This window comes from Xyrauchen texanus, chromosome 29 (assembly GCF_025860055.1).
Source record: "Xyrauchen texanus isolate HMW12.3.18 chromosome 29, RBS_HiC_50CHRs, whole genome shotgun sequence".
NCBI classification, from domain to species: domain Eukaryota; kingdom Metazoa; phylum Chordata; class Actinopteri; order Cypriniformes; family Catostomidae; genus Xyrauchen; species Xyrauchen texanus.
Window position 1 is genome coordinate 38,932,230 of NC_068304.1, and position 25,470 is coordinate 38,957,699.

At 38.1% G+C, this 25,470-nt stretch overlaps 2 protein-coding genes across 3 annotated transcripts; one reads left to right on the forward strand and one right to left on the reverse strand.

Annotated features, from left to right (window-relative positions):
- Positions 1-173: 173 nt before the first annotated feature.
- LOC127622751 (pyruvate dehydrogenase [acetyl-transferring]-phosphatase 2, mitochondrial-like) lies at positions 174-6,910 on the reverse strand. Of its 2 annotated transcripts, none has more exons than XM_052096824.1 (2): positions 6,815-6,910; positions 174-2,703 (listed from the first exon to the last, which is right to left on the reverse strand). In XM_052096824.1, exon 2 carries the CDS (start codon positions 2,657-2,659, stop codon positions 1,091-1,093), a length of 1,569 nt encoding a protein of 522 aa, XP_051952784.1. In that variant the 5' UTR covers positions 2,660-2,703; positions 6,815-6,910; the 3' UTR covers positions 174-1,090. The 2 variants fall into 2 exon arrangements, with proteins under 2 accessions (XP_051952784.1, XP_051952785.1); XM_052096825.1 differs by lacking the exon at positions 6,815-6,910 and adding an exon at positions 4,316-4,403.
- Positions 5,996-24,510, forward strand: LOC127623077 (telomere repeats-binding bouquet formation protein 1-like). Its single transcript, XM_052097274.1, has 20 exons — positions 5,996-6,038; positions 8,268-8,378; positions 8,459-8,587; positions 8,814-8,942; positions 9,118-9,178; positions 10,272-10,369; positions 11,885-12,013; positions 12,105-12,257; positions 12,348-12,479; positions 12,647-12,772; positions 14,778-14,890; positions 15,369-15,595; positions 16,004-16,312; positions 16,676-16,740; positions 18,025-18,120; positions 18,279-18,539; positions 19,648-19,689; positions 22,703-22,773; positions 22,971-23,138; positions 24,463-24,510. The coding sequence occupies exons 1-20, from the start codon at positions 5,996-5,998 to the stop codon at positions 24,508-24,510; spliced, it is 2,511 nt and encodes an 836-aa protein (XP_051953234.1).
- Positions 24,511-25,470: the final 960 nt, after the last annotated feature.

Below are 25,470 nucleotides of genomic sequence, written 5' to 3' on the forward strand. Positions count from 1 at the left end.
ACAAGATTTTTTTTTGTAATAGATAAGTATAGACTTGCTCTTCTAGACAGTCTAGTAAGAAGGCAACATCTCCAAGGTCGGTGACGACAAATGTCATTTAAAGAGTTCCTATGGTTGCTTATTCCTGACATTCTGAAATAATCAACACAATTCTTCAGGTAACATGTCTTTTAATAACCAAAGAATCGAAACACAGTTAAATTCAAGTAACAGAAATACATTTTAAACGAACTTTTCTCAAAGACCAAATTCAGATCTCTTCTGTAAAAACATGGAAGCCCATTCCCAAGAAGAGAAAGGCTCTCTGAAATCTCTAAACTCACATTAGTGCAGTGCAAATAGTAACAACGGGAACACAAATGTCAGGAGAACACACGGTTAGTTTGTTTCACATCATCAATCTACATACGCCTTTTAATACCTTATAATGATGCAAAATGTTCTTGATGTAAAAAGTAACGTGTAATAAAACAGTGCATAAAACTGGTCCTATGACCTTCAAACTTTGCTCTGCAATTATCATCAGTTTAACCATTGACAAGAACACTTTGTGACTCACTTCGGTGATTTGACAAACAACTTGTACTAAAATAGTGCAAAGTGGAAAAGTCTTCATAGCAAAGGCCACGAAATCCCCAAAACAGTGCAAATCAAACTGCTGAAACAAAAAACACTCAGCAGAATGTATCAAGTGTGATAAATGAATGCAAACCTAAGACTACAACTTACAGACTTCATGCATGGAACAATGTAAAATAAACATGACACAGAACAGAGATAATGTGCTACTGAATAAATAGCATGTGTGTAAATAATTGCTAATGTTTATGATTCAACCTTTGTGAAAGATACACTTAAATAACCACTTCGTTGAATTGTTTAAAGATGAACACAATATAACTAATATAAATATATATGCAAACATTTATGGTTAAATAGATCTACAAAAAAAGCTAATGCACAGGAACAGTTCTTTAAAACTACACCGTAATCAGATTTAAAAAAAAATAATAAAGTGTGAGGTATAAGAACAAGCAGCACATAAAAAACATTTACAAGTGCTCAAAAGGTAATTGGCTTAGATTTCTGATCATCTGCATGATTTGTTGAAGTTCTGGTTAAAGTAAATCACTGTGACAGTGATGTCATCATGGTACATGCGTGCCAGGTCACTAGGCAAAGCCAGCATGGTGGCCAGCCCTTCTTGGTCCAAGTCTCCATACTCATCTGTGCCCAGCGCATGGCGAATCAAATGCGTGGTTGCATTTAGATCTAGAGCGGGGGTTCCCCTGGCCCGTCGGCGCAGCAGCAGCTGGCGCATTTGTCCCAAGTTAAGCTGGCTGACTGGGACCGGTACCTGCAGGCGAATACCAGTCAGGTGTTCCGCCACCAGCCTGACCGCCATCTCATTGTTCATCTCATCCCAAAGACCATCGGAGGCTAGGATCAGAAATCGATCCTGCGGTCGCAGGCGGTGGGTAAAGACATCAGGTGTGACTTCCAAGTAAGGTGGAGTAAGGTAATTGGGTGGAGCATATTGATAAAGATTCAATGCTTCTAAATCCAAGTCTCCATTCTCCAACACACTCTGCTGTAGCTCTCGACTCCACTTGAAGGGCACATCTCCAAATGCACGCAATGGCATTAGCACACCAAGCAGCCTGTCATCTAAGATTACAGTTTGGCTCTCGCTGGCCGGATGCTGGCACAATACCCGCTTTACCTCGGCTGCATTGGTGACATTATGGTCATGCGTGAGTGGCAAAGCACTCCACTTCCCATCCTCCTTTTGGATGCCCAATACAGCTCGGCAATCCCCTGCATTTGCAACATGTATGCCTTCTGGTCCCACGTGGGCAACGCAAGCAGTGCAACCAGCGAAAGCAGCCTGTATGGCTGTGCTGCGCATGAGGTCATTTGCCAGTGGCATTTGCGCCTCCAAGGAAAGATCTGTATCTAACCGCTGGAATGCATACTTGAGTGCATCCACAGGTTTCATACCATTACCGTGTTTTTCACTCGCCAGAAGCTCCTGCCAGTAAACACGTAAATGACTGATGTAGAGCGCCGCAGACTCTCTGTAGTTATTGTCATTGTGGTTCTTGTACCATTGCAGAATCGGCGGCACCGGACGTAAAGTCTCCATGGCGGCCTCCAGATCCTCCAGGACAGATTTTGACATCATTGCCACAGAGATGTAATAAGGTAGCCGCTCGCTGACTTCTTGAGCACATGCATGCCCACCATGTCCGTCAAACACGCCAAATAGCATGCCGCGAGTCTGCAGGCAGCTGGCGCTACTGCGCCGGTCCTCTAGTGGAGTATTGGCTGCAAGTTGGTTGGTCTCAAATCTCAGCACAGGGCTGGTCCCACCACATCCATCAAACTCTGGAATGCAGACAGATTGTTCATTAGCACGCAGAACTGCATTGATCTGGAAGTCCAGTTCACTACTAGGAGCACAGAATGCGTTTTTGCCTTCCTGCCCCGAAGTTCCATCTGATCTACCATAACGGGAGGAGAAGCCCCGGGTATTAGAGGTAAACAGGCAGGCTCTACACAGCACAGCAGGTAAAACATACTGACGGTCGGCCAAGAAACTGGACAGATGTCTTCCACCTGCATAAAAGAGGAGCCTTGAACACAAATACCCAGACATTACTGCCTGGATGCAGTGACCGAAGCAGTCTACAACTCCAGCATCTGAAAATACAAATGTAAAAACACAATATTTAGTGTATAGGCAGTCTTGAAGTGTTCAGTGATCAATGCATTTGTCTGAAGACATACTAAAAATGCACAGCAATTATTTTGCATATTAAAAGTTATAGAAATAGGCGTTTTATGAGCCATTGTCAGTCAGGGTCATAAATTAAGGTGAGGTCAACAATTTCAAAAATAACCCTGAAATTCAAAATGTGGGAGTAGAAAATGCATTTGTAATTAATTCTTCTGTTTTTTTATTTTATTTATTATTATTATTATTATTCGCAACATCTGATATAGTTCTTCTTAATATTTGATAAAAGTACTAGTTATACATATAATGGCATAAAATATGAGTTGATGTCTGATTAAATATATGGGTACGAGGTAATAAATCCTTAGTTTAGAAATTATATGAATAAATTGATTAAATTGATGTACATTTAATAGATACAACGTATGTTTTAAATGGCTTTAAAAAAAAAAAAAAGTACCCTCATAAAAGGTAAAAACAAAATGCCCAAGAAGATCAACTCCCGAGTGCAAAAATCGCCCATTAATTTAAAAGTTAATTTCTGATACTGTTGTCAGTGATATAAACAACCATAAAATAGAGGTTAATATTACATACTTTTATGAACTATTTAAACTCATAGATCAGGCAAAATTTTGGATGATTAAGAGGTGTTTGTTATGTAATTGGTCAATTTATTCAACTTTAAGGTGTGAAAAATATAGATCTGTTAAAGTATTGTGATATTTTCCTCCTGATATTGTATCGATATTTGCACTGCCAAATATCAATGTCATTATTTAAATTTTTTCACATTAATATTATGGTGATGTGAAAAAAAAAATCATGGTTGCCAAAACGATCTAGGAATTCAACAACAGCAGTTTTCATGCACAGAAGGTGCAGTTATCATACTTTACACATAATCAACCTCACTTACTGACATTTATTACAGTTTTACAGTAGTAACATAGGGTAATTTGGCAAATGACAAAAATTTAAGGACTGATATTGGCTAAAAATTAACTAGTTGAAAACAATATTAATATATAATATTAATTTAGTTAGTAATAGCTTTTTGATGCTGACATTTCTGTCCTCTAAGAACCTCTGAGAAAGGTTTTTAAATTGACACAGATGGGTTAAGTTCAGTGAAGACGAATGAGAAACACTGAGTGAAATACTGCAATGTATCATAGTTTTTAATCGATATTATATCGTATCGTGACATAAATATCGATATTATATCGTATCGCTAGTTACCTTGTGATTCCCACCCCTATTAAACATCAAGACATTATTATATATGTAAAGGTCAAAATGTAATCAAAATCATACAGTATATAACAGTTTACTTTTAAACCTTAATTTAAGATTGATGTCCAGAAAACATGCTAGCTTTAGATGCTAACATATTGGCTCTCCATGTAAAATAGTCAATGTGCCAATTCAAATGAAAAAAAAAAAACAAATTATATATATTTTGCTCAAGAGATATATTGTCAAACACGGCGAATACACGGTGAGCAAATTCCCTTAAAAAGCATAATAACTGCTTTAAAATAAATAGATGCTGGCTCGAAAACAGCCACATACCTGCCAGTGCTCGCTATCATCCTCTTCTTAGCTTTCGGGAATCATATGGACACAGCAGCTCACAGCGCCGCCTACACGCTGATCCTCAAATATTCATACAATTTAATATCAATATCTAAATATTTTTTTTAAAATATGTATTATTATCTATATATATTCAAATATTTTTTTTAAATAATAATCACTAATTAAAATGCACGATTAATGACGTAATCGCACAAACGCGCCTCACGAGCTGTAATTGAGCGGGAACTTCGTCACTATAACGGCCTCCTAAACTCCTCAACTAGGTAGTTTTTTAAACTTTTGCATACACTTTGTGCTAAGGGGGTTAAACACAGCACATTTATCTTACCTATATATTAAACTCGTGTTTCTAACAACATTTGCGTTCTTTTTGCAGATAACTTGGTGGAGTTGGTGGAAAAGACGTTTGGAAAAAATGGAAGGTCAAAAACAGATTGGTAACTTTATAATAACTATAATTAATAATATAAACAAACATTATTATGTCACTTAATGCTTATAAAACTTAAAAATATTATGATTGTGAAATTGTGAATTTTCATAAATCTGATTAAATATATGCCCGGAAGTCACGTGACATAAGAGCAGCCGTCCAATATATATATATTCTTGATTACATTTAAATTACAAGATAAAAATTAGGCTTAATCCACAGCATGTGTGGCATAATGTGACAAAAAAAAAAAAAAAAAATTATAATAATAATATATTGTCTCTTCATTACTTAAAAAAATAAGTGCAAAAATGGAGGTTACAGTGAGGCACTTTTTTGGAGGGTTTAAAGGCAGAAATATGACGCTTATAATTTTATAAAAGCATTTACATTAATTCGTCTTTTAAAACATGTGTAGTATTTGAGCTGTAAAGTCATTTATATGGTAATCTGTACGGGATTACAGGGTTCACGGTGTTACGTTTTCATGGCAAAAAGTTGTATAATTGGGCATACTGTAACTTTACATGGGAAATTTTTTTATTTGTTTTTTTTCAACACTCATATTGTTTATGTCTTGTGGCTATACTTTTGATAAAAGTATACAGACTGGCCCCCATTCTCTTCCATTGTGAGTGCCTCTATGTAACCCAGATTTTAGCTTCTTTGATTTTTTTGACGTTGTTTTTTTCCCCCAATTTGGAATGCCCAATTCCCAATTCTCTCTTGTGGTGAGTAGTGACTTGCCTCAATCCTGGTGGCAGAGGATGAATCCCAGTTGCCTCCGCATCTGAGACCGTCAACCAACGCATCTTATCACATGGCTTGTTGAGCGCTTTACTGCGGAGACATAGCACATGTCTCCTGCTTTTTTTAAACATGCGGTTGTTAAGCCTGTACTTAAAAATACGAATCTGGATCCGCTTCAACCGGAAAACTATAGACCAATTTCGAAGCTTCCTTTCATGTCAAAAATTCTAGAAAAAGTTGTAGCTGAAAAACTCACCCTTTTCCTAGAGAATCATGAGTTATTTGACAAATTCCAGTCTGGTTTTCGCAAAAAACATTCCACAGAAACGGCGTTACTTAAAGTTTCAAGCGATATTATGATGTCAGCTGACTCTAAAAAATATACAGTGTTGGTCTTATTGGACCTCTCAGCAGCTTTTGACACAATTGATCATAATGTTATGTTAAATAGACTTTGTGATCTTGTTGGCATGTCGGGATCAGTTTTAAAATGGTTTTCATCCTACCTGTCAGGTAGAAGCTTTAGTGTGAATTTGAATCATATTGTGTCTGAAACTGCAGAGTTGTCGTGTGGGGTACCGCAGGGTTCTGTCTTGGGTCCTGTTTTGTTCCTCTTGTATATATTTCCTCTTGGTAAGGTTATTAGTCAGTTTAGCGACATATCTTATCACTTGTATGAGGATGATATCCAACTGTATTGCTCCTTTAAGGAAACTGAGTAGTTTAAATTGTCCTCTTTAATTAACTGTCTGTCTAGTATTAAAAAGTGGTTATGTGAGAACTTTTTGCTTCTCAATTCTGACAAAACAGAAACACTAATTATCGCCCCTGAAAGTAAAATCCCAAAGATAATACAACATATTGGCGACTTAGGCCCGTCTGTCCATCCGAGCCTCAGGAGCTTAGGTGTTGTCTTTGAGTCAGCTATGTCCTTGGAGCGTCATTCGAAACAATTAGTTAGAAACTGCTTTTTTCAATTGAGGAACATTTCAAAATTAAGATCATCTGTGACTAAAGGTGAGTTAGAGATGATTATTCATGCATTCATCTCCTCCCGTTTAGACTATTGTAACAGTCTTTTTACGTGTTTGAGTAAGAAGGAGCTTCATCGCCTCCCGGTTGTATAGAACTCTGCTGCAAGGCTTTTAACCCGCGTTAAGAGAAGAGAACACATCACACCTGTTTTAGCTTCACTTCACTGGTTACCAGTCCAGTATAGAATTCATTTTAAAATTCTAGTTCTTACTTTTAGAGCCTTGCATGGCCAAGTCCCTACCTACATCACTGACCTGATACAGCCGCACACTCCTACCCGGAGTCTCAGGTCTTTAGATCAGATGCTATTAGTTGTTCCCCGTACCCATTTTAAAACTAGAGGGGACCAGTCATTCCAGGCAGTTGCTCCCAGGCTGTGGAATGCTTTGCCTCTTGTTTTACGTTGCGCGAACTCAGTTGATTCTTTTAAAAATTAACTGAAGACTTTGCTCTTCAAGCAGGCTTTTGGTTAGTCGAGGGTTTTTTGTATTTTGGGGAATGTATTTAAATTGTTTTTGTATGACATTTTACTGTGAAGCACTTTGTGATGTTTATCTGTGAAAAGTGCTATATAAATAAATTTTACTTACTGACTGACTGACTGACTCACTCACTCACACACACACACACACACACACACACACACACACACACACACACACACACACACACACACACACACACACACACACACACACACACACACACACACACGGAGGCTTCATGCTATTCTCCACAACAACTCACCACGCACCCCACTGAGAGCGAGAACTATATTATAGTGACCATGAGGAGGTAACCCATGTGACTACCTTCCCAGGCAACCGGGCCAATTTGGTTGCTTAGGAGACCTGGCTGGAGTCACACCCTGGATTCGAACTCATTACTCCAGGGGTGGTAGACAACATCTTTACTCGCTGAGCTACCCAGGCCCCCTCTTTTATTTTTTTATTATTTATTTTTTAAATAAAAGGACTTTAAAAGGACAACTCCAAATACATTTTTGTGGTAATAAACATTATGCCACAAATGCTGTTGATAGAGCTTAAAGGAATAATTCACCTAAATATTTAAATTAACATTTGCTCACCCTCATGCCATCCCATGTGACGCCTTACTTTTTTTGCAGAACACTAATAAAGATTCTTAGAAGAATATTTCAGCTCTGTAGGTCCATACAATGCAAGTGAATGGTGACTAGATCTTTCAAGCTCCAAAAATGACATACGTCATCATTAAAGTAATTCATAAGACTCCAGTGGTTAAATCCATATCTTCAGAAGTGATATGATAGTTGTGGGTGAGAAACAGATCAATATTATATAGATATGCACAAAGAATGTGAATCGCCTAACACAAAAGAAGAGAAAGTGAAAGTGGAGATTGATAGTAAAAAGGACTTACATATTGATCTGTTTCTTGCCCACACCTATCATATCACTTCTAAAAATATAGATTTAACCACTGGAGTCATATGGATTATTTTAATGCTGCCTTTATGTGATTTTGGGGCTTCTAAGTAGTATCCATAGTACCCATTAACTTGCTATATGGACCTACAGAGCTGAAATAAAGAAATTCATACACATCTTGGATGGCATGAGGGTGGGTAAATGATGAGAGAATTTTCATTAAGGGGTAAACTATCCCTTTAACTTGTACTGAACCCGGAATATTCCTTTAATTTAATACGTTTCACATTTTCAGCTATCAAGACATATTTGCGTCTGTTACTGGAGTGTCTGAAATACCAGATGACAAGGCCTGACTCACAGAAACAAGCTCTTCTCACCATCTTCTCCATCTGCCAAAAAAACAGTCTGTGTGACAGCAGAACATCACAAAATCCTGGTAACACACACATTGAAAGCTATATTAAGTTTTTCCTTGTGTTGCAGGTCAGTATGTGGAGTTCTTCAGAGAGATTGGTGGAATTTCATTCATCTATAACCTGTCAAAGTCCAGCTCTTACTCTGAGGTTAAAGAGACTGCTCTTTTTACTCTTGCTTCCTTCGCTGAATTGCATGGTATGTGTGTGTGCATCTTTACATATGCACAACACATGTGTGTTTTTATAAATGTATATTATTAAAAAAGATAATCCTGCATTGTATTATATTTCTGTGGCTCCATTCTGAGCCTTGTCGTAAGCATTTCAATGCCCAGTGTACCTTTCGTAAGATGAGCAAATGACAAAATTAACCAACTTTAACAGTTGAACAATTGAAATAAGCACATTTATTCTCTCTGCAGAGAGCTGTAAACAGACCTTGTGCAGGGAGGAAACATTTTGTGACTTGGCAGTGCATTTGAAGCAGGAAATGCCTCTGACACAGAAAAGAGTGGCAGTTTACATGCTTTCTGTACTGGTTGCCAACAACAGTAAGCTTTTCCTCCATTAACCTTAATTCATGTACCAGAGTGATGAAAAAACAGTTTGTCAATTCTGGATTTTAATACCTCGGACGCCATTTCCAACTGTTCCCAAGAAAAGTGTGAATCTATGCAAAATGTGTGTATGTATCTTTATACAGTATGTGTGTGTGTTGTATTCCAGGACGAGGGCAGACTTTTGCAAAGACCTCCAGTTGTATTGAAACCTTGCTCAGTTTGTTCAGGTACACAAATTCAATAAAATGTTTTGCACATTTACCTACCATTATTTTCAGACTTAATGGCTTTAACTATATTTAAACTTTTTATGTCTGAAGACTTGCAATCACAATGCCTGTTGCCTCCCTGACGGTGCTGATTGCGGCAAAACTTCCAGTTTAACATTAGGGTGGTAAGTGGAGCATATGAGATCATCCATGTATTATTAAAACAGTTTTCTCCCGATTAACACCTATAGGGAGGCAACTAAATCTGATGAACTGCAGAATGTCTTCAATAACTGTAAGTAAAGTCAAGTGGCTTTAGGCTGAATTCTCTAAGCCAAAACTGTGATATACTACCCTGCTTGGAAAATTGGAAGAATATTTCTAACATGGTCTGATGTTTTGTTTTGTTTTGTTTAGTTTAATCACACAACTGCAGATATGTGACTCTAAACTCTTAACAGGAAATGTACTTAAAGGAGCAACATGTAATATATTTACTGTACTAAAGCATAAAATTATCATAATATGCTACCAGAGATATAGGGAACATGCAAAGTTGAAATACTGGCTTCTCCGAAAACAATGCTACAGCCAGTATATTCTACTTTGAAATGTCTGTTCCGGGCCGGAATATCTGTCTGTGTTTTGGCCTGTGTGATCCCGCTCACTGCCCACTCACCAATAGTATTTCGACACTCCTGGTTGCCAGATTTGAAACAAGTTAGCCGGCAAACACAGCACACTGCAGCCATGGAAGCCAACAATACATCTATCTAACTTTGACACATGAGCTGGTTTATAATTTGCAAACAATAAAAACATTGCAAACATATACATTAGCTGATCAACTTACAGTGTAAGGCTCGTCACTTGCCATTGTCAGTATGCTCGTTCCTGTTGCGTTTGCTTAACCTGGCAACCTGCATGAGCTTCAAATCTGGGGAGGAGGGGTCGGGGGAGACAACTCTCTCAAATAATTTGAATTTGGACTGGAGTACCCATTTTAAAAGCTTGATGTCAATGTTACATATTGCTCCTTTAAATGCTCCCCTGCTGCTTGCCAGAACCAGATTTCATTTTATTCACTTTCTATCTCATGCTGGTTTCTCAGGCATAGTTTTCCAGGGGCTAATGACTGTTCTGAGCAGCTGCAGTTTTGGGCCACTGTATCCAGTGCTCTCTGTGGCTCTGTTAACAACCCTCAGAATGGTATGGCATGGATTTCTTTCCCTTGTGCTCTCGCCCTTTCAAACACAAATCTGGCATTGAAGCAGAGACCAACAGCATTTGCACTGTGCATTACCATTATTTTACCTCGGTTTAGTGGTGTTGTTAGGCATGACACAAAACCGAAAGCCTGAAACCTCCTTAACCATGGCAAAATACTTTTATAAACTGGCAACAATGTGATAAACAACACCAATGTTAAAAAATGTATAAATTGCATTTACTGTTTCACTAAAACTTTTATAGTTCATTCGCTTTATGCTGTTTACAGTTGCCAAGCAATGTTACTGTTACAGACATTGAGATGCTTGCACATTATAATGAATTTTTGAAGTTTAATAGTGTTATTTGTTAACAAAAACTCAAACGAAAACTAAATTATAATTTTTTTTCATTAAATAAAACCTAATATTATTGTGAAAAACTGAAACTAAACTGAAATACCTTTAACTCCAAAACTAACTAAAATAAAATAAAATTGTCCTCAAATTAATTTTAGTTTTTGAAATAAAGTATATTACCAAAATGTAAAGCATTTACAATCTGCCTTCATTAAAGATGAAAATGCCACTAGATAGCGGTAATATAAGACTGCCCAAAAAAATGTGGGTCACAGTCAAAGAGTGAAAATGAATGAAAACTAAACTAATGCCTCCTACACACTACAGGACTTTCAAATCTGTCAGATCGTGGTACCGTTCATATTACGCAACTGTCCGTCTTGTCACTGAAGTCATGGCGTTTTCAACCTACACAAAGAATCGGCGACAGGGGTGAACGCATCCCAAAACATTTCACTATCGACGAATCCCCGATGACTCTGCCTGGACTCCAAATTACGTTTCACAACAGAGTACATGCAAGTGTGATACGAGATACGAAAACAAATGCATGATCATATGTTAAGCATTTCAGAATATGATGTGTGTGTTTTTAATCATATATTTTATTTGTTACAATATGAAAAATTACCTCCTACTGAAAAATCGACATATTTGCTGACCTGACCGTCCAAGAGAATTGGCCATTTCTCTCCAACTCTTCTCTTTCTCCACCCGGTTGTGGAAACAGTTCAGAAGAAACATCAAATAGGAACTGGTGCTCCTGCCAATGTTCGGAATCGCAGACAGGCCGATATATCGGCGACGCATCATTGCTTCTCTCAGATCGCGTCTTTGGTCATTTATATATTGTGTTCATCGCAGGAGCGAGCTCCGATTTGGGCTTTTGATGGCGAGTGAAAATCGGCCTAAAATCGTGTAGTGTATACTCGCCATAAGTTGGATTGGCATATTGGAAGAAAAAAGAAAGAAGAAAAAACAAAAATTAAAAACTATAACATCCCTGCCTCAAGCACAGGTCACCCAATCAGATTTTAGATTCTGAACTATTTATTTATAATATTCAATAGACAATGCTTATTAAATGCACCACATTTGCTGCCATTTCCTGCAAATATACACTTTCACAATATTTTACTCTATTTGTCTGTGACAGAGGAGAATCAGAATGTATGTATGCGTGCGTTTCCCCTGGTGAAGACGTGGCTGCAGGAAGTGACATTGGCCAGGGTAGAGTTGGCACAGCCTGTTTGCTCATTTATTGGCATGACCGTGGCAAACAATTGTAAGCATAAAGCAGATCAGCATAAAGTAATGTACAGTATATTCCCATTTTGTGTTTTGATTCATACGTTTCATTTGGCTGTGTTATTCAGTCTGTGCTCAGGAGTATTTTGTGTCCATGGGAGGCCTGGATTCACTCTCAAGCACTCTTACCAGAGTTTTGCCTCAGTCGGCACACAGTGCTACTGCCTGTAAGATGGCAACAATAATTATTAAAACACTGTCTGCCTGCATCTCCAACAATGGTAAAAACAGACACATACATGCATGCACACTCCATTTGGAGCATATTGGATTATTTTAGATAATCTATGTCCTTTATCTCTCTGTCCTAGAGCGGTTGGTATCTTTTCTGTCAAACTTGAGGATTATTCCAGGGCTACTGTGTCTGTTGTCCAGCCCAATCCTCGTTCCACAAGACCAGCTTGCTGTGGTGTTGACAATTGGACACCTCACGGATGCCTGTGGTGAGTTTATGTTTCACATATTACATACTTTCACAAAGTTTCGTCATAATACAATAAGTACTTTTAAACTTAAACTCGCAGTACGGTAATATTGAGGGACACATTTTAAATGGATCCCCCATTTTATGTCATACCTGTAATTGCAGTTTGTGGCACTCTCTTTACAGTGAAGCATCAGTCCCAGTTGTTGTTGGCGGGAGGTTTGCCTCTGATGATCTCTCTGCTCACTGAGGCCTGTGACGAGGAGGTCAGGAAGGCAGCCATGTTCGTACTGCACACATGCAAGAAAATCAGTGAGTTTTGTATTTAAAATTCTCACATGCTAACACATTAGTGGATGTAAAAGCATGTTGTGTTTTATTTGACTAACTTGGACATGGTCTGATGAGTGGTGACACACCCCTATAGATCTTATTTCAGATTCAAATTCCTGAAAAAGTGTCTATGAGGAAGTGAGTAATCGAATGGGCCTAGATTGCTTGTCTGGTCTGAAAATGTACAACCTTGTTTCCTTTCCTGGCTTCCTTTCCTGGCTTCCTAGCTCCACTCTCTTAGGACGCGAGGAAAGTATCCAAGGAAAGGAAACGAGGCTGGAGGAATCGAAGCAAGACGGACATCTAAAATGGAATGTCCTTCTCACTACGTAACTTTAAAGTGCCTTTTCTGCGCTGCTGCACTACCAAGCGCTTGATGTCATTTTGTTGAAACTTGATTAATTTATATTTTCATAATAAAGCCTAAAAATGTAATATGCACTGTTAAAGTTTTTGACAAATCCAATTCATTTAAACCGCAAAGGTGAAACATGAAATAAAACTGTTGCGTGAGATGTGAAGGGAGAGGAGAATTTATGGATGCATCAGGTGCATTGACAAAAAAGTCATCCACATAGGATGCTCCTGTGGTTTCTCTCTCAAGAGTCCTCTGTAACCTTCCTCTTTCCTCGCCTCCTCGTGGTGCATTTAGAGAACTGATAAGTCCTCGATGGCGGACTTTAATCGGTTTCCGGGTCACGGACTCAAGGACAGAGGAGCAAGGAAATGAAATGAGAAGCACCCTATGTTTTTTAAACTTGATTAATTATTATATTCATAATACATCCTAATAATTCAAGATGCACTTTTCAAAACATGTCACAAATATGGTTTATTTGAACCTCAAAGGTTAAACATATATTAAAACTGTTGTGTCAGATGTGAAGGAGGAGAATTTATGCAGGTGTGACGGCTTCGACCAAAAAGTCTATGCTCCTGTACTTCCTCGCTCAAGCCTCCTCGGTAAGCTTCCCCTATCCTCGCCTCTTTGCAGTGCATTTAGATAGTTGATACATCCTTCATGATGGCGGACTTGGATCGGTTTCCGGGTCATTGCTCCAGGGATGGAGTAGCTAGGAAATGAGAAGTGAGAAGCACCTCTAGTGTCCTGGAGCATTAAAACACTTCAGCTGCATTCAAACGCACACTTCCCTACTATATAGTTTGCCAAAAGCAGTATGTGAATGGAGTGGGGTGTCCAAATCCTCAGTGTTCATAAAACAGTTGAGATTTTTAAGTTTGCATCCATTAGACACTTTACTATCCCATAATACAACGGGAGCTCAGAAGAATGCTGAATTTAAAAAATAAAACTGCAGAGGAACTGTGAGTCAGGGGACTCTTTTCAACTGCAAGTGCTGTATATACCAAAAAAGCTGTTCCTTTTGGTCAAATTGTACTTGTTTAACAAAACCAGAGTAAATAATTTTCATGGATGTTCTTATGTCATATATTCAGGTCATGGGACAGTGCCCACATTCTCAGATGTTGTATGCCTGGAAATGTTTTCATTGTTTTTTAATGGCAGAGAAGTGTGTTTTTCATCAAATGCAATTTAAACTCTGACAGTACACAAATTTGGCTGCAGCCTTCATGTATGCATGGGAGAAAGACTAGTCTCATTAGTAAAGATGCATTGCTGCATTTATTGCAGTGGTGAGGAGAAGGCACTATTAACAACAGGTGCACCTCATTAGTCGCCACAAACTACCAACACCACTCAGTAATGACAGTCTGGATATGAGGCAGTAATAGGAGTGTGTGTGATGGTAATATTCTCTGTACTTTTTAGATAGGTAATAGTGTAATTTCACAAATTACAAGGTTTTGAGAGACACAAGGTCACTTTTTAATTGATATAAATGAAATTAGTTGATTTAATCTTGAAAGACCTATTAACAAAATACTCTGTTTTGCAGATTGTCATTTCCAAATCAAGTTAAGATTTGGGACATTTTGAAATGTATTTTCCCTCCCCATCCAGCTGAATCATTAGGCAGAGGCGTGCCAGTTCAGGATGAAGTGGAGTCTGATATTGAGCGATACAGAGAGTCTGCCAGAGAAATCCTCCAAAGAATACAGCAACTAGAGAAAAAGGTGTGTGTGTGTGTGTGTGTGTGTGTGTGTGTGTGTGTGTGTGTGTGTGTGTGTGTGTGTGTGTGTGTGTGTTTGGATAACATGCAATGTGTGAAACAATGCTTTCATACAAATGTTAGCCTACATTAACATTTAACCTGTTTGTGAGCTGGTGCATGTTGAATTCACTTATCAATTATTACACTGTATTGCCATTCCATATTATTTCTAAATGATTAAATTGCAATTATATGTGCAAAAAGCCCCCAAACATAGCTGTTTAGGTACTTGTTTGAATGCAAGTATCGACAGCGTCTGTGACATGCCGTTGATTACCATGTAAAATAATTTTGAATTGTACCTCAGTGGTCAGTGAGAAGCTCAGGTAAACAACTAAATGGACAAGACTAGATTATGCTTCGGAAAAAAACTCCAAATAATTGGGGCACCATAGCAGAAGCCATTTTTAATGAGCTTAATTGTGTGGTTTGATTCTCAGATTGGCGAGAAACAGTGGGATAGAGGTACAGAGAGCCAGCGGCACAGCATGCAGAGGTCGGCCTCTTCTGTGGAATGTAATGAGGAATGGTGGGAGGACTCTGTGATTCGGAAAGTCAAAGTTCGTCATCGAGTATGTGAGGAGTTGCTCACAACCTCGCCAGGAACTCCAGATCAACCAATCACAAGTCAAAGACCATACATCCAAGAGAGCTTGGTGAGCATCATGTGTCAAGACATTATTAACATGAATAATAATAATATGAACACAAAACAAATAAAGCTTTCCGCATTATTGTAAGAATTTATTCTATACAATGTTAATTTTTCACCTTTTTGGGGGCACATTTGCGACCCATTCAACAATGCTTGTCTCTAAAACAGCAAATACTGATATCTAACAAATATAGAACACTATAGTGTCTAACCCCATAACTAGCTAATAGCTACTCCTATAAAAGTCATTAAAAACAGAGATTCTCTACCATAACATTTGTTTGCATCTGTGCCATTTTTGCCCTAAGCCCTAATGTGCATGAATAGAGATAAGTTTAAATGTACAGGTGTGTGCTTGTCTGTGTGTATATGTGTGTGTGTGTGTGAGCAGCAGTGTGTCCGAAAGCATGTATTTAGGAGCTCTGAAGAGTGTTTGAGTCCCTCCCAAGTCCCTTTCTTTCAAGACTCCATCCTGGGACAGGGCATAGAGAGAGAGCAAGAACAATTGAGAGAGAATAAGCAGTCATCAGAGAGGATAATTGAAAGGTGCAATGACCTGGAGACGAGGAGAGGAGGATATTCAAATAAGATCGATGTGGGGGAGAAGAGGAAAATGAGGTCTGAAAGAGTGGTGAAGAGATTGAAGATGATGGCGCTAGTGAACCAAGACTCTGAAAATGAACGGCATAAATGCAATACACCAACAGGGGACAGCAGAGATACAGGGGGGTAAACAACCACAAATTATATTTGTTATTGTTTGTAATCTTTATTCATTCATGTATGTATTACAAACAGTGTGGGGCAAGTTACGAACTGAAGGTTAATGCTTGAGATCAGGGGTTAGGGTCTCAAACTTTGTGGTCTCTTTTGCTTATAGTTAGGGTTTAACTAAGCAAAAGTAAGAGAGACCACAAAGTTTGCCTAAATCTAGTTGTACAAATCCATTTTAATTCAGGATTCGGACGTTCACAATTAACATGAAATCCATATTCACATGAAGCATTTTATATACATTTCTTTTTATGACAGACTCAAATGTTTCCTTCCCATGTGAGTGACGTTTTTCTCTGCATTTTTCTTGGGGTTCAGCCCACATATTTTCAGACATCCTGATCCCATGAAGAGAGGCCAGTGCATACAGACACACTCTAATGGTGAAGCTTTCTAAAACACCACCTTCATTACTATAAGTGCTGAAAAAAACTTTGATTGCTCTTCACCAAATCCAGGGGACTTGTTTAACGTACAGTATGTATGATCAGATTTGATCTTAAAGGGATAGTTCATCCAAAAATGAAAATGCTCTCTCTACTCACCCTCATGCCATCCCAGATGTATATGACTTTCTTTCTTCAGCAGAACACAAAGATATTTAGAAGAATATTTCAGCTCTGCAGGTCCATACAATGCAAGTGAATGGTGACCAGACCTTTTGTAGTGCCAAAAATAACATAAGGGAAACAGAAATAATATATAAGACCTTATTTTTATTCTCTAAATCTCCACTTAACTTTTACTTCTGAAAGTGAAAGTTATAGTGGAGATTTAGAGTAAAGACTTAAATAGACTTAAATATTGTTCTGAACAAGACATAAATTAAAACACTGGAGTCATATGGATATATAGATTGCTTTTATGTTTCCTTTTTATGTGATTTTTGGATCTACAAAGGTCTGATCACATTTACTTTCATTTTGTGGACCTACAGAGCTGAAATATTCTTCTAAAAATCTTTGTGTTCTGCTGAAGACAGCAAGTCGTATACATCTGGGATGGCATGAGGGTGAGTAAATGATCATTTTAATTGATAATGAGAATTTTCATTTTTGGGTGAGCTATCCCTTTAACTTCCATGAATTTGATCCTATGTCAAAAGTGAGGAACAAATTGGCAGAAAATTATGTGAAGCTGTTCTTGTGTACCTCAACTGACAAGCATGCATAAAAGTTTTTTGTGTTCATACTCTGGTGTGCCAGTGCATGGTGATTTTTAGCGATGCAAAAATTGTCAGTGATTGGCTGAATTTATGAACAGGGTTCACAAGACGGGCAAGGAGGAGGTGGGAACCGGCAGAATAGTCAACATAATTTTAATGACATTACTGAACTTAAACATAAACACACACACACACACAGTGGCCGCATGTGTGTCTCTCTCTTGAACTGGTGCCTCCGGCTCATCTTTAGACCTGTCCTGGCTGATTAGGATAAATTAGCAGCAGGCATGAATCCTCATGACCCTTTGTTTTTTTTAATAAACAAAGGATGTCAAAATTGTTTTATGGAAATCAACATTATGCCACAAATGCTACTGACTGAGCTTAATGTGATGAAATTTAACCCAGAGCATTTCTTTATTTGATCAAATGGTTGGATGTTCAATGTTCAAATGTTTTTTTTTTTTTTTTTTTATGGATTTGTGCTCTGTTCTGTTACCAGATGAGATCTCTTTGTGTTCTGAGCTGTTGGACAAGGAAATTAAGAGGTTTTTGAAGCCCCTATCCACCTCTACACCTGGTAACTTGCGATGTGCAGGTGTGTGGCTTGAAAATCACACATAACACACTGATGTGCTTTATCTTAGATAGCAAGAGCAACATGTACTGTCTCTTAGGTTCTTCAATACTCTCATTTATCCTGTTTCACATGTTTCTTATCTGTCTTACCTTCCATCATATTCCTGAATCCTTCAGGTTGCATGAATGGTATGCATGAGGTGGACAGTCGTTTGTTTGGTGCAGTGATGCATTGCTGCAGGTATAAGTGTGACTTTCACCTGGTGCTTCTTGAGGTTGAGAATCGCTTCAGGAGAAGCCAGCAGTTAGTGAGGGCTAGCCACAGTGAAACACACGCACATATCAACACGCATGGCAAAAGCAGAGAGCACAACTCATGCACCAATGTGGAGAAAGAGAGGGAAAGCCACGGGCTGAGTCACCATTTCCAAGATGGATGTAAGAAACCGGGTCCACGCACACTTTCACACTGACCACGTGTCCATGCAGATGAAAATTCAGATGAATATTAGAATTTGTTCTTTTTCCAAATATGTGAATGCATTAATATGATTGCCATAACTCATTTAAGACCATATTCTTGGCTGAGTTTACACTCACAAAAACTCACATCTGACTCTGATCGGATATTGTTGCACACGTGTAAACAAAAACATTCGCACAAGATCTTATTTTTCCGCATCCGTTCTGAGCCACTTCAAAATGTGTTTTTAAATCAGATACATATCCGATATCTGGACATCTGACCAACATCTAAACGGGCTTATCCGATTCCCCTTGGGTTTTCTTAATTTCCTGTCCTTATGAAGCAGACGTGCCTGTAGGCGCTCTCATAAAAACTGCACCCACTCCTTGTCGTCAAACATGTGGATTTGGTCACACCATGTGGCATGTGGTGAGTTGTGCATGGATGCCGTGGAGAATAGCCTGAAGCCTCCACACGTGCTGCATCTCCACGGTAACGAGCTCAACAAGCCACGTGATAAGTTGCCTGGATTGACTGTCTCAGACGCGGAGGCAACTGAGATTCGTCCTCCGCCACCCGGATTGAGGCAAGTCATACGCCACCATGAGGACTTAGAGCGCACTGGGAATTGGGCATTACAAATTGGGTAGAAAACAAATGTATACAAAAATTAAACGAATGTATACAATTATTAAATACAATGAAAGTGAACAGAAACTTTAGCTGTCAAGCTCCATAAATAACAAAAATTACAAAACACGACATAAAACTTCCCTCCATTTAACTTAAGTGATATTTCAAGTCTTCTAAAGCTATATGAGAAACAAACCAAAATTAAAGTTATTATATAAGACTTCGATTACTGTATATTGAACATTTGAAATTGTATTGCTGTTGCCCCCTTTTTAAAAAAAATGTTTATAAACTAGCCACACATAATGTTTTGTGTTGCTATGATATTACCATGGTAAAATCACTGTTACACACAGTCTCAAGCACCTTATTGCGTTAATTGTGGATGTCTTCACACGCCATACTGACATGTTTCTGATTAGTAATTCTCAGTGTTTTTCCCTCCAGTTTTAAGCCTCACACCCCTCAGAAGACCGTGTGAAGCAAAGGGTAAGAAGTTATTTTCCTGTCTGAAAAAAAGAGAGCCATAGCCCTTTAACGTTTCTCAGTCACTTTTAGTGTGATGGAGAGGACAGTGGGTTTGAGAATGTAGAGGACAAACATTTATAATGTCCTTGTCACAATAAACATCTGTAAACTGCCCCAAACAATTTGATAAATGGTGTGTGTACGTGCAAGGAGCTGGCTTATAATAGCAAATAAGGTTATACCGTATACTGTAACTTGAGATTCTTTCCACTTTTGTCTATGCTGAATTTTCACTAACTTCTAATCATCTTTTCCCTTACTTGATTTCCTTTTTCCCTTCAGTCTCACTCATTCCCTCAATTACTGAGTTGTGCTCTTTTAGTGTTCAGTTGTTCCTGTGTCGCCTCTTTCCCATAACCTCAAGATTCAACTTAATAACTGGACTCTTGCTTTAATCCGTTTACATTGTTTTTGCAAAGAACATAAAATAACACATAAAACGGTAAAAAGATAAAATAAAAAAATAAATACTGCAAATTAAAATATCTGTATATAAAACAAAAATGTATGTAGCCCCTTCGAGGAAAAGGAGGCATTTTTTTTTCTTTTCTAATAAATTTTTTCGATCCCTCTCAATATGTTGTTTTCTGGCAAATACCGTCCATCACTAATGCACATTAAACTGTAGTTGTAGTAAAACTAACAGTAACTACAAAATAGTTTAACTATGGTATTTGTAATAACACCAAAACCACAAAATTTACCATGCTTTTACATTAGTAACCAAATTTTAACCATGATATTTGTGTTCGTAATATACGGGGGGAAAGGGTAATCAAAAGAATTGCAAGAGGGATCCAAAACTATTTCAGAAAATAAATTCCCTGTTAAAAGTACATAAAATAAGTTAATAAATTCCATTTTAAACAAACCTGTTAAATAAAATTTCTCAGCCTTAAAATTACTTTTTTTTTTTTTTCTTCACACAATTTGTGAGCAGAAAAACTAACCAAAAATATCATGGTATCTATGATCCAATAAAATTCTGACTAATGAAAGCACAACATGCCCAACATTATTTTCAGCTTAATGGTAAGAAATGTGCAAAGTTATATCCGATATAACTTTGCAGGGTTTCATTGTCATGGCAAGAAAGTCGTACTGGACTCTAAAATCAAAGTATGAATTGGAAGAGTATCTCCTGACTGTCAGAGATACAAAGCAGAGACAGATCCTGAGCAAGTACAGGCTCAGTGAAAAGAGAGAGAGAGAGAGAGAGAGAGAGAGAGAGAGAGAGAGAGAGAGAGAGAGAGAGAGAGAGAGAGAGAGAGAGAGAGAGAGAGAGAGAGAGCAGATCCTGAGCAAGTACAGGCTCAGTGAGCACAGGAGAGAGAGAGAGAGATCCTGAGCAAGTACAGGCTCAGTGAGCACAGGGGAGAGAGAGAGAGAGAGAGAGAGAGATCCTGAGCAAGTACAGGCTCAGTGAGCACAGTCGAGAGAGAGAGAGATCCTGAGCAGCAGGCTCAGTGAGCAGAGAGAGAGAGAGAGAGAGAGAGAGAGAGAGAGATCCTGAGCAAGTACAGGCTCAGTGAGCACAGGGAGAGAGAGAGAGAGAGAGAGAGAGAGATCCTGAGCAAGTACAGGCTCAGTGAGCACAGGGGAGAGAGAGAGAGAGAGAGAGAGAGAGAGATCCTGAGCAAGTACAGGCTCAGTGAGCACAGGGTCTCCAGAGAGAGAGAGAGAGATCCTGAGAGACAGGCTCAGTGAGCACAGGATGAGAGAGAGAGAGAGAGAGAGAGAGATCCTGAGCAAGTACAGGCTCAGTGAGCACAGTCTCTCCATCGAGAGAGGCAGACACAGAAAAACATGGTTACCCAGAGAAGAAAGGGTGTGTGCTCACTGTACGACAGGTGAGGTTGAGACAGAGGTGCACTTTCTACTTCACTGCCCAAAATTGAAAGATACAAGGGACATTTATATAGATAACTTAACAAGCAGCATAGACAACTTTATAACCATGACAGAACAAGAACAAATGAATATAAACTTGGAGAGGGACATACTGCAGCACTCTTTTACCCCGGTGTGTCACCCCAGTGTTCACCAGAGTGACCCTCAGTTTATGTGTGTATATTCATTTATGTGTCAGTGCTCTTCAGTTATTTAAACGCTGTGGTCTTCAGCAGTTCTGATCTTGTTTTTGTATTTATTTTTATTATTTACTTTTATATTTGTTAAATTGTTCAACTAAATTTAATTATAGATTGCTTTGGCAATATTGTATTGTTTACAGTCGTGCCAATAAGTGTGTGTGTGTGTGTGTGTGTGTGTGTGTGTTGGAGTGTACAGTATGTGCAGTGAAGATGGGTTACTTGATTATGGGTCTCTGTGGGTTCTGACCTCTGGTCTTTGAGCTGTTACTATGGAGACATGGGCTGCTCTGCAGCACAGTCATTAGGACAGGACATGACCAGATGCACACACACAGTCCATTACACTTACAGGCAGAAGAAATCTTTCACTATAACTAGATTAATGTGTTCCATACACATGGGCATGCAGTACACACAAAGTGTTTTGTCCTGCTCAAGAGTTGGTGAAACAGTATTGTGGAATGGCTTTAGTATACCATGAAATCCTCCTCCATGCTGAGTTACCCTGCTATAGGTGACTAAAGAACAGTGGGTTCATGTTCTGTAAGCTACTGGGAAAGGTTTCAGGTCTGTGCGTGACTGCCCACTAAATCATTCTTAAGATCAATATACTTCCTTTCTGCTATGTGCAAGTCTGACCATCTGTTTTACTGTTTCCAGCATGGACACACTTGTATGATTTGGTTCTTTATTTTAAAGGAATATTTAAAATACAAATTCACTTCTGTTGGCAGCATCGTTTGATGTGTCTTATTACCACTAAAAGTAATTTCAACTCACCCCTCAGTTTGTGAAATTATACTGTTGACAGTAAATCACTTATTTTTTTTCTAATTGCACCTCCTGTATCTCTCTTTCTCTCCTTTCTATTTTTGTCTTAGGATCAAACATGGAAAAGAAAACCATTTACAGAAATCTCGAGAAAATGTTCGAAGCACGTGTCCACAACAATGTATGGTATTATAAGCTCTTGTCATAAAGCGAATAAGTTTAACGATTTTCTCACTTGACGCACAACATTTTAAGTGATAGTAAAGTCACAATATTTTGGACCGAATCATCAACACGTACGGTTTAATTTTTTAGTCCATAAGCTACAGTAACGGATAGATGTTTGTGTGTCCATTTGTAACCATTGTTCTCCTGTAGTCTTCAGGAAAACACAGAGAAAGGAGGAACTGGACTGCCGATGAACTGCTGTACCTCAGTGAGGGTGTGACGCGTTTTGGTCACTCCTGGAACTCCATCCTCTGGGCATATCCCTTCCAGCCAGGACGCACCAATGTAGACCTGGCTAAGAAATACCAACGCATGCAGGCAAGACTTGGCCAAATGTAAAGATACTGTCACAGTTATCTATGAGTGAACCTGTCAATTTGCACCTGTCAGGAAAAGAAAAATACATTAGGAAAATAAAACCTATTTTAAGACCATTAAGACTTTTTGGAATTCAAGAAAAAAAAATAAAAGTAACCGTTTACAATAAGGTTGTATTAGTGAACATTAGTTCAGTAGTAACAAATAATAAACTTATAACAGATTTGTACTCCCCTCTTCTGAAGCTAATTTGCCCAAATCGTTTAGAGAAAAATGATACGTTTTCTGATACGTTAAAAAAGCTTTAAATACAACAAACAAAATCAACTGAAAATATACATCTGGAACACCTGCCATGACACTTTGTGAGTTTGTTATATATATATATATATATATATACAAATACCTTTTTTTTTTTTTACATAATTTAATGCATTGCATTATACGTTAACATTAATTATTGCATTATAAACGAACAATAGTATTTTTGTAACATTTAACCAAGATAAATTATATAAAAAAGAAAAGCATTCTTCATTGTTAGTTCATGATGCTGGACCTAATGTATTTACTAATGTTAACAAATACAACATAATTATAAAGTGTTATCAAAATATATTTATATTTGTGTGTGTGTGTGTGTGTGTGTGTGTGTGTACATTAGAGTTATTTGTTGTACTGAATTAAATGTTTGCTGATTTAAATTAAATATTAATTTCATGACTCTTTTACGGTAATGAGAGAGATTTTTTTTTATTTTTTTTTATATTGCAGTAATGTGAATTTGGGGATAAAATTTGCTTAATTGTTTTGAAAATGCAAAATAATCTCATTGGTCCGACAATAGGTTTCATTTTCCTTATGTAATATTTAGTTTTTTATTATTTGGGGTGAAATATGACAGACATTCTCATAAATTTGCATCTTATAGGAGTGATTGAATATAAATGATAATGACAGGACATTACTTCTGAATAGAGTGATATTAGATATCAACCCCATTGAAAGTCATAAGTTAGAGAATATTATAAAGATACGGTGGCCTCTTTGGTATTTGGCTGCCACACTGTTTAACACAATTTGTTGTTCTGCGAGACTTTCTAAGTATTCAGTCTAAATTGTATGTAAGTAATGGGTAATTGAGATCTACAGTAGGGACCAGATATCACGTTACAACTATTGCAATGCTAGTATCTTTTCGACTGTGTTTGTTGTCAAGCATGTATTTTGTAAAAAGAGCACAGATTGTGCTCTTGCTTCCTCTTTCATTTCCTTAGTAGGGCCCTCTCAGAATCCTGATTTCTCTTTTGTTTTTCCCTGACAGAAAGCGAAAGCTCAAGGTATAGATCTGTATGATACAGCAAACCTGTAAAACGTCCCAAGAGTAACTGAAAGATCATCATTTCTGCTATTATCCTGTATCTATTGCTCATTATTTATATTGCTAATTGTTTATTTATTTGAGTAGAGTAATGTATGGGATTTTTTTTTTTGGGTTGTAGTTTTGCTTTTGCCATAAGCCAAGGTGATGTATTGGAAAATAACTTGGAGAGCAGTAGACAGTAATGGAAAAATACATGATTTAGTTTCTTATGAAGTTTGTCATCATATCTCTGCTGAAGTTAACATGTGACTATTTATTTCATAGCCCATTTGATTTGCATGGGTATGTGTATTTACAGCTCTGGAAGAAATTAAGAGACCACTGCAAAATTATCAGTTTCTCTTGATTCACTATTTATAGGTATGTGTTTCTATAAAGTACTGATGACATTTCTCCCAAATTACAAATCTTGCCATTTAGAGCATTAAAGGATCGGTGATGATCTGGGGGTGCTTCAGCAAGGTTGGAATCGGGCAGATTTGTGATGGACGCATGAATCAAGCCACGTACAAGGTTATCCTGGAAGAAAACTTGCTTGCTTCTGCTCTGACAATGTTCCCCAACTGTGAGGATTGGTTTTTCCAGCAGGGCAATGCTCCATGCCACACAGCCAGGTCAATCAATGTGTGGATGGAGGAGCACCGGATCAAGACCCTGTCATGGTCAGCCCAATCTCCAGACCTGAACCCCTTTGAAAACTTCTGGAATGTGATCAAGAGGAAGATGGATGGCCACAAGCCATCAAAGAAAGATGAGCGGATTGAATTTTGGCGCCAGGAGTGGCATAAAGTCACCCAACAGCAATGTGAAAGACTGGCAGAGAGCATGGCAAGACACATGAAACCTGTGATTTGAAAATCAGGATTAGTCCACCAAATATTGATTTCTGCACCCTTCCTAATTAAAATATTAGTGTTGTTTAAAAATGAATATAAACTTGTTTTCTTT

What these genes read in the sequence shown, in the direction of transcription:
- LOC127622751 (XM_052096824.1), bottom strand. Translation starts at nt 2,659, where the DNA reads ATGTCTGGGTATTTGTGTTCAAGGCTCCTCTTTTATGCAGGTGGAAGA.
- LOC127623077 (XM_052097274.1), top strand. Translation starts at nt 5,996, where the DNA reads ATGTCGGGATCAGTTTTAAAATGGTTTTCATCCTACCTGTCAG. An exon ending in TGTTAACAACCCTCAGAATG is followed by an intron (nt 10,370 to 11,884) that starts GTATGGCATGGA and finishes TGTCTGTGACAG; the next exon opens with AGGAGAATCAGAATGTATGT. An exon ending in AAGCACGTGTCCACAACAAT is followed by an intron (nt 22,774 to 22,970) that starts GTATGGTATTAT and finishes GTTCTCCTGTAG; the next exon opens with TCTTCAGGAAAACACAGAGA.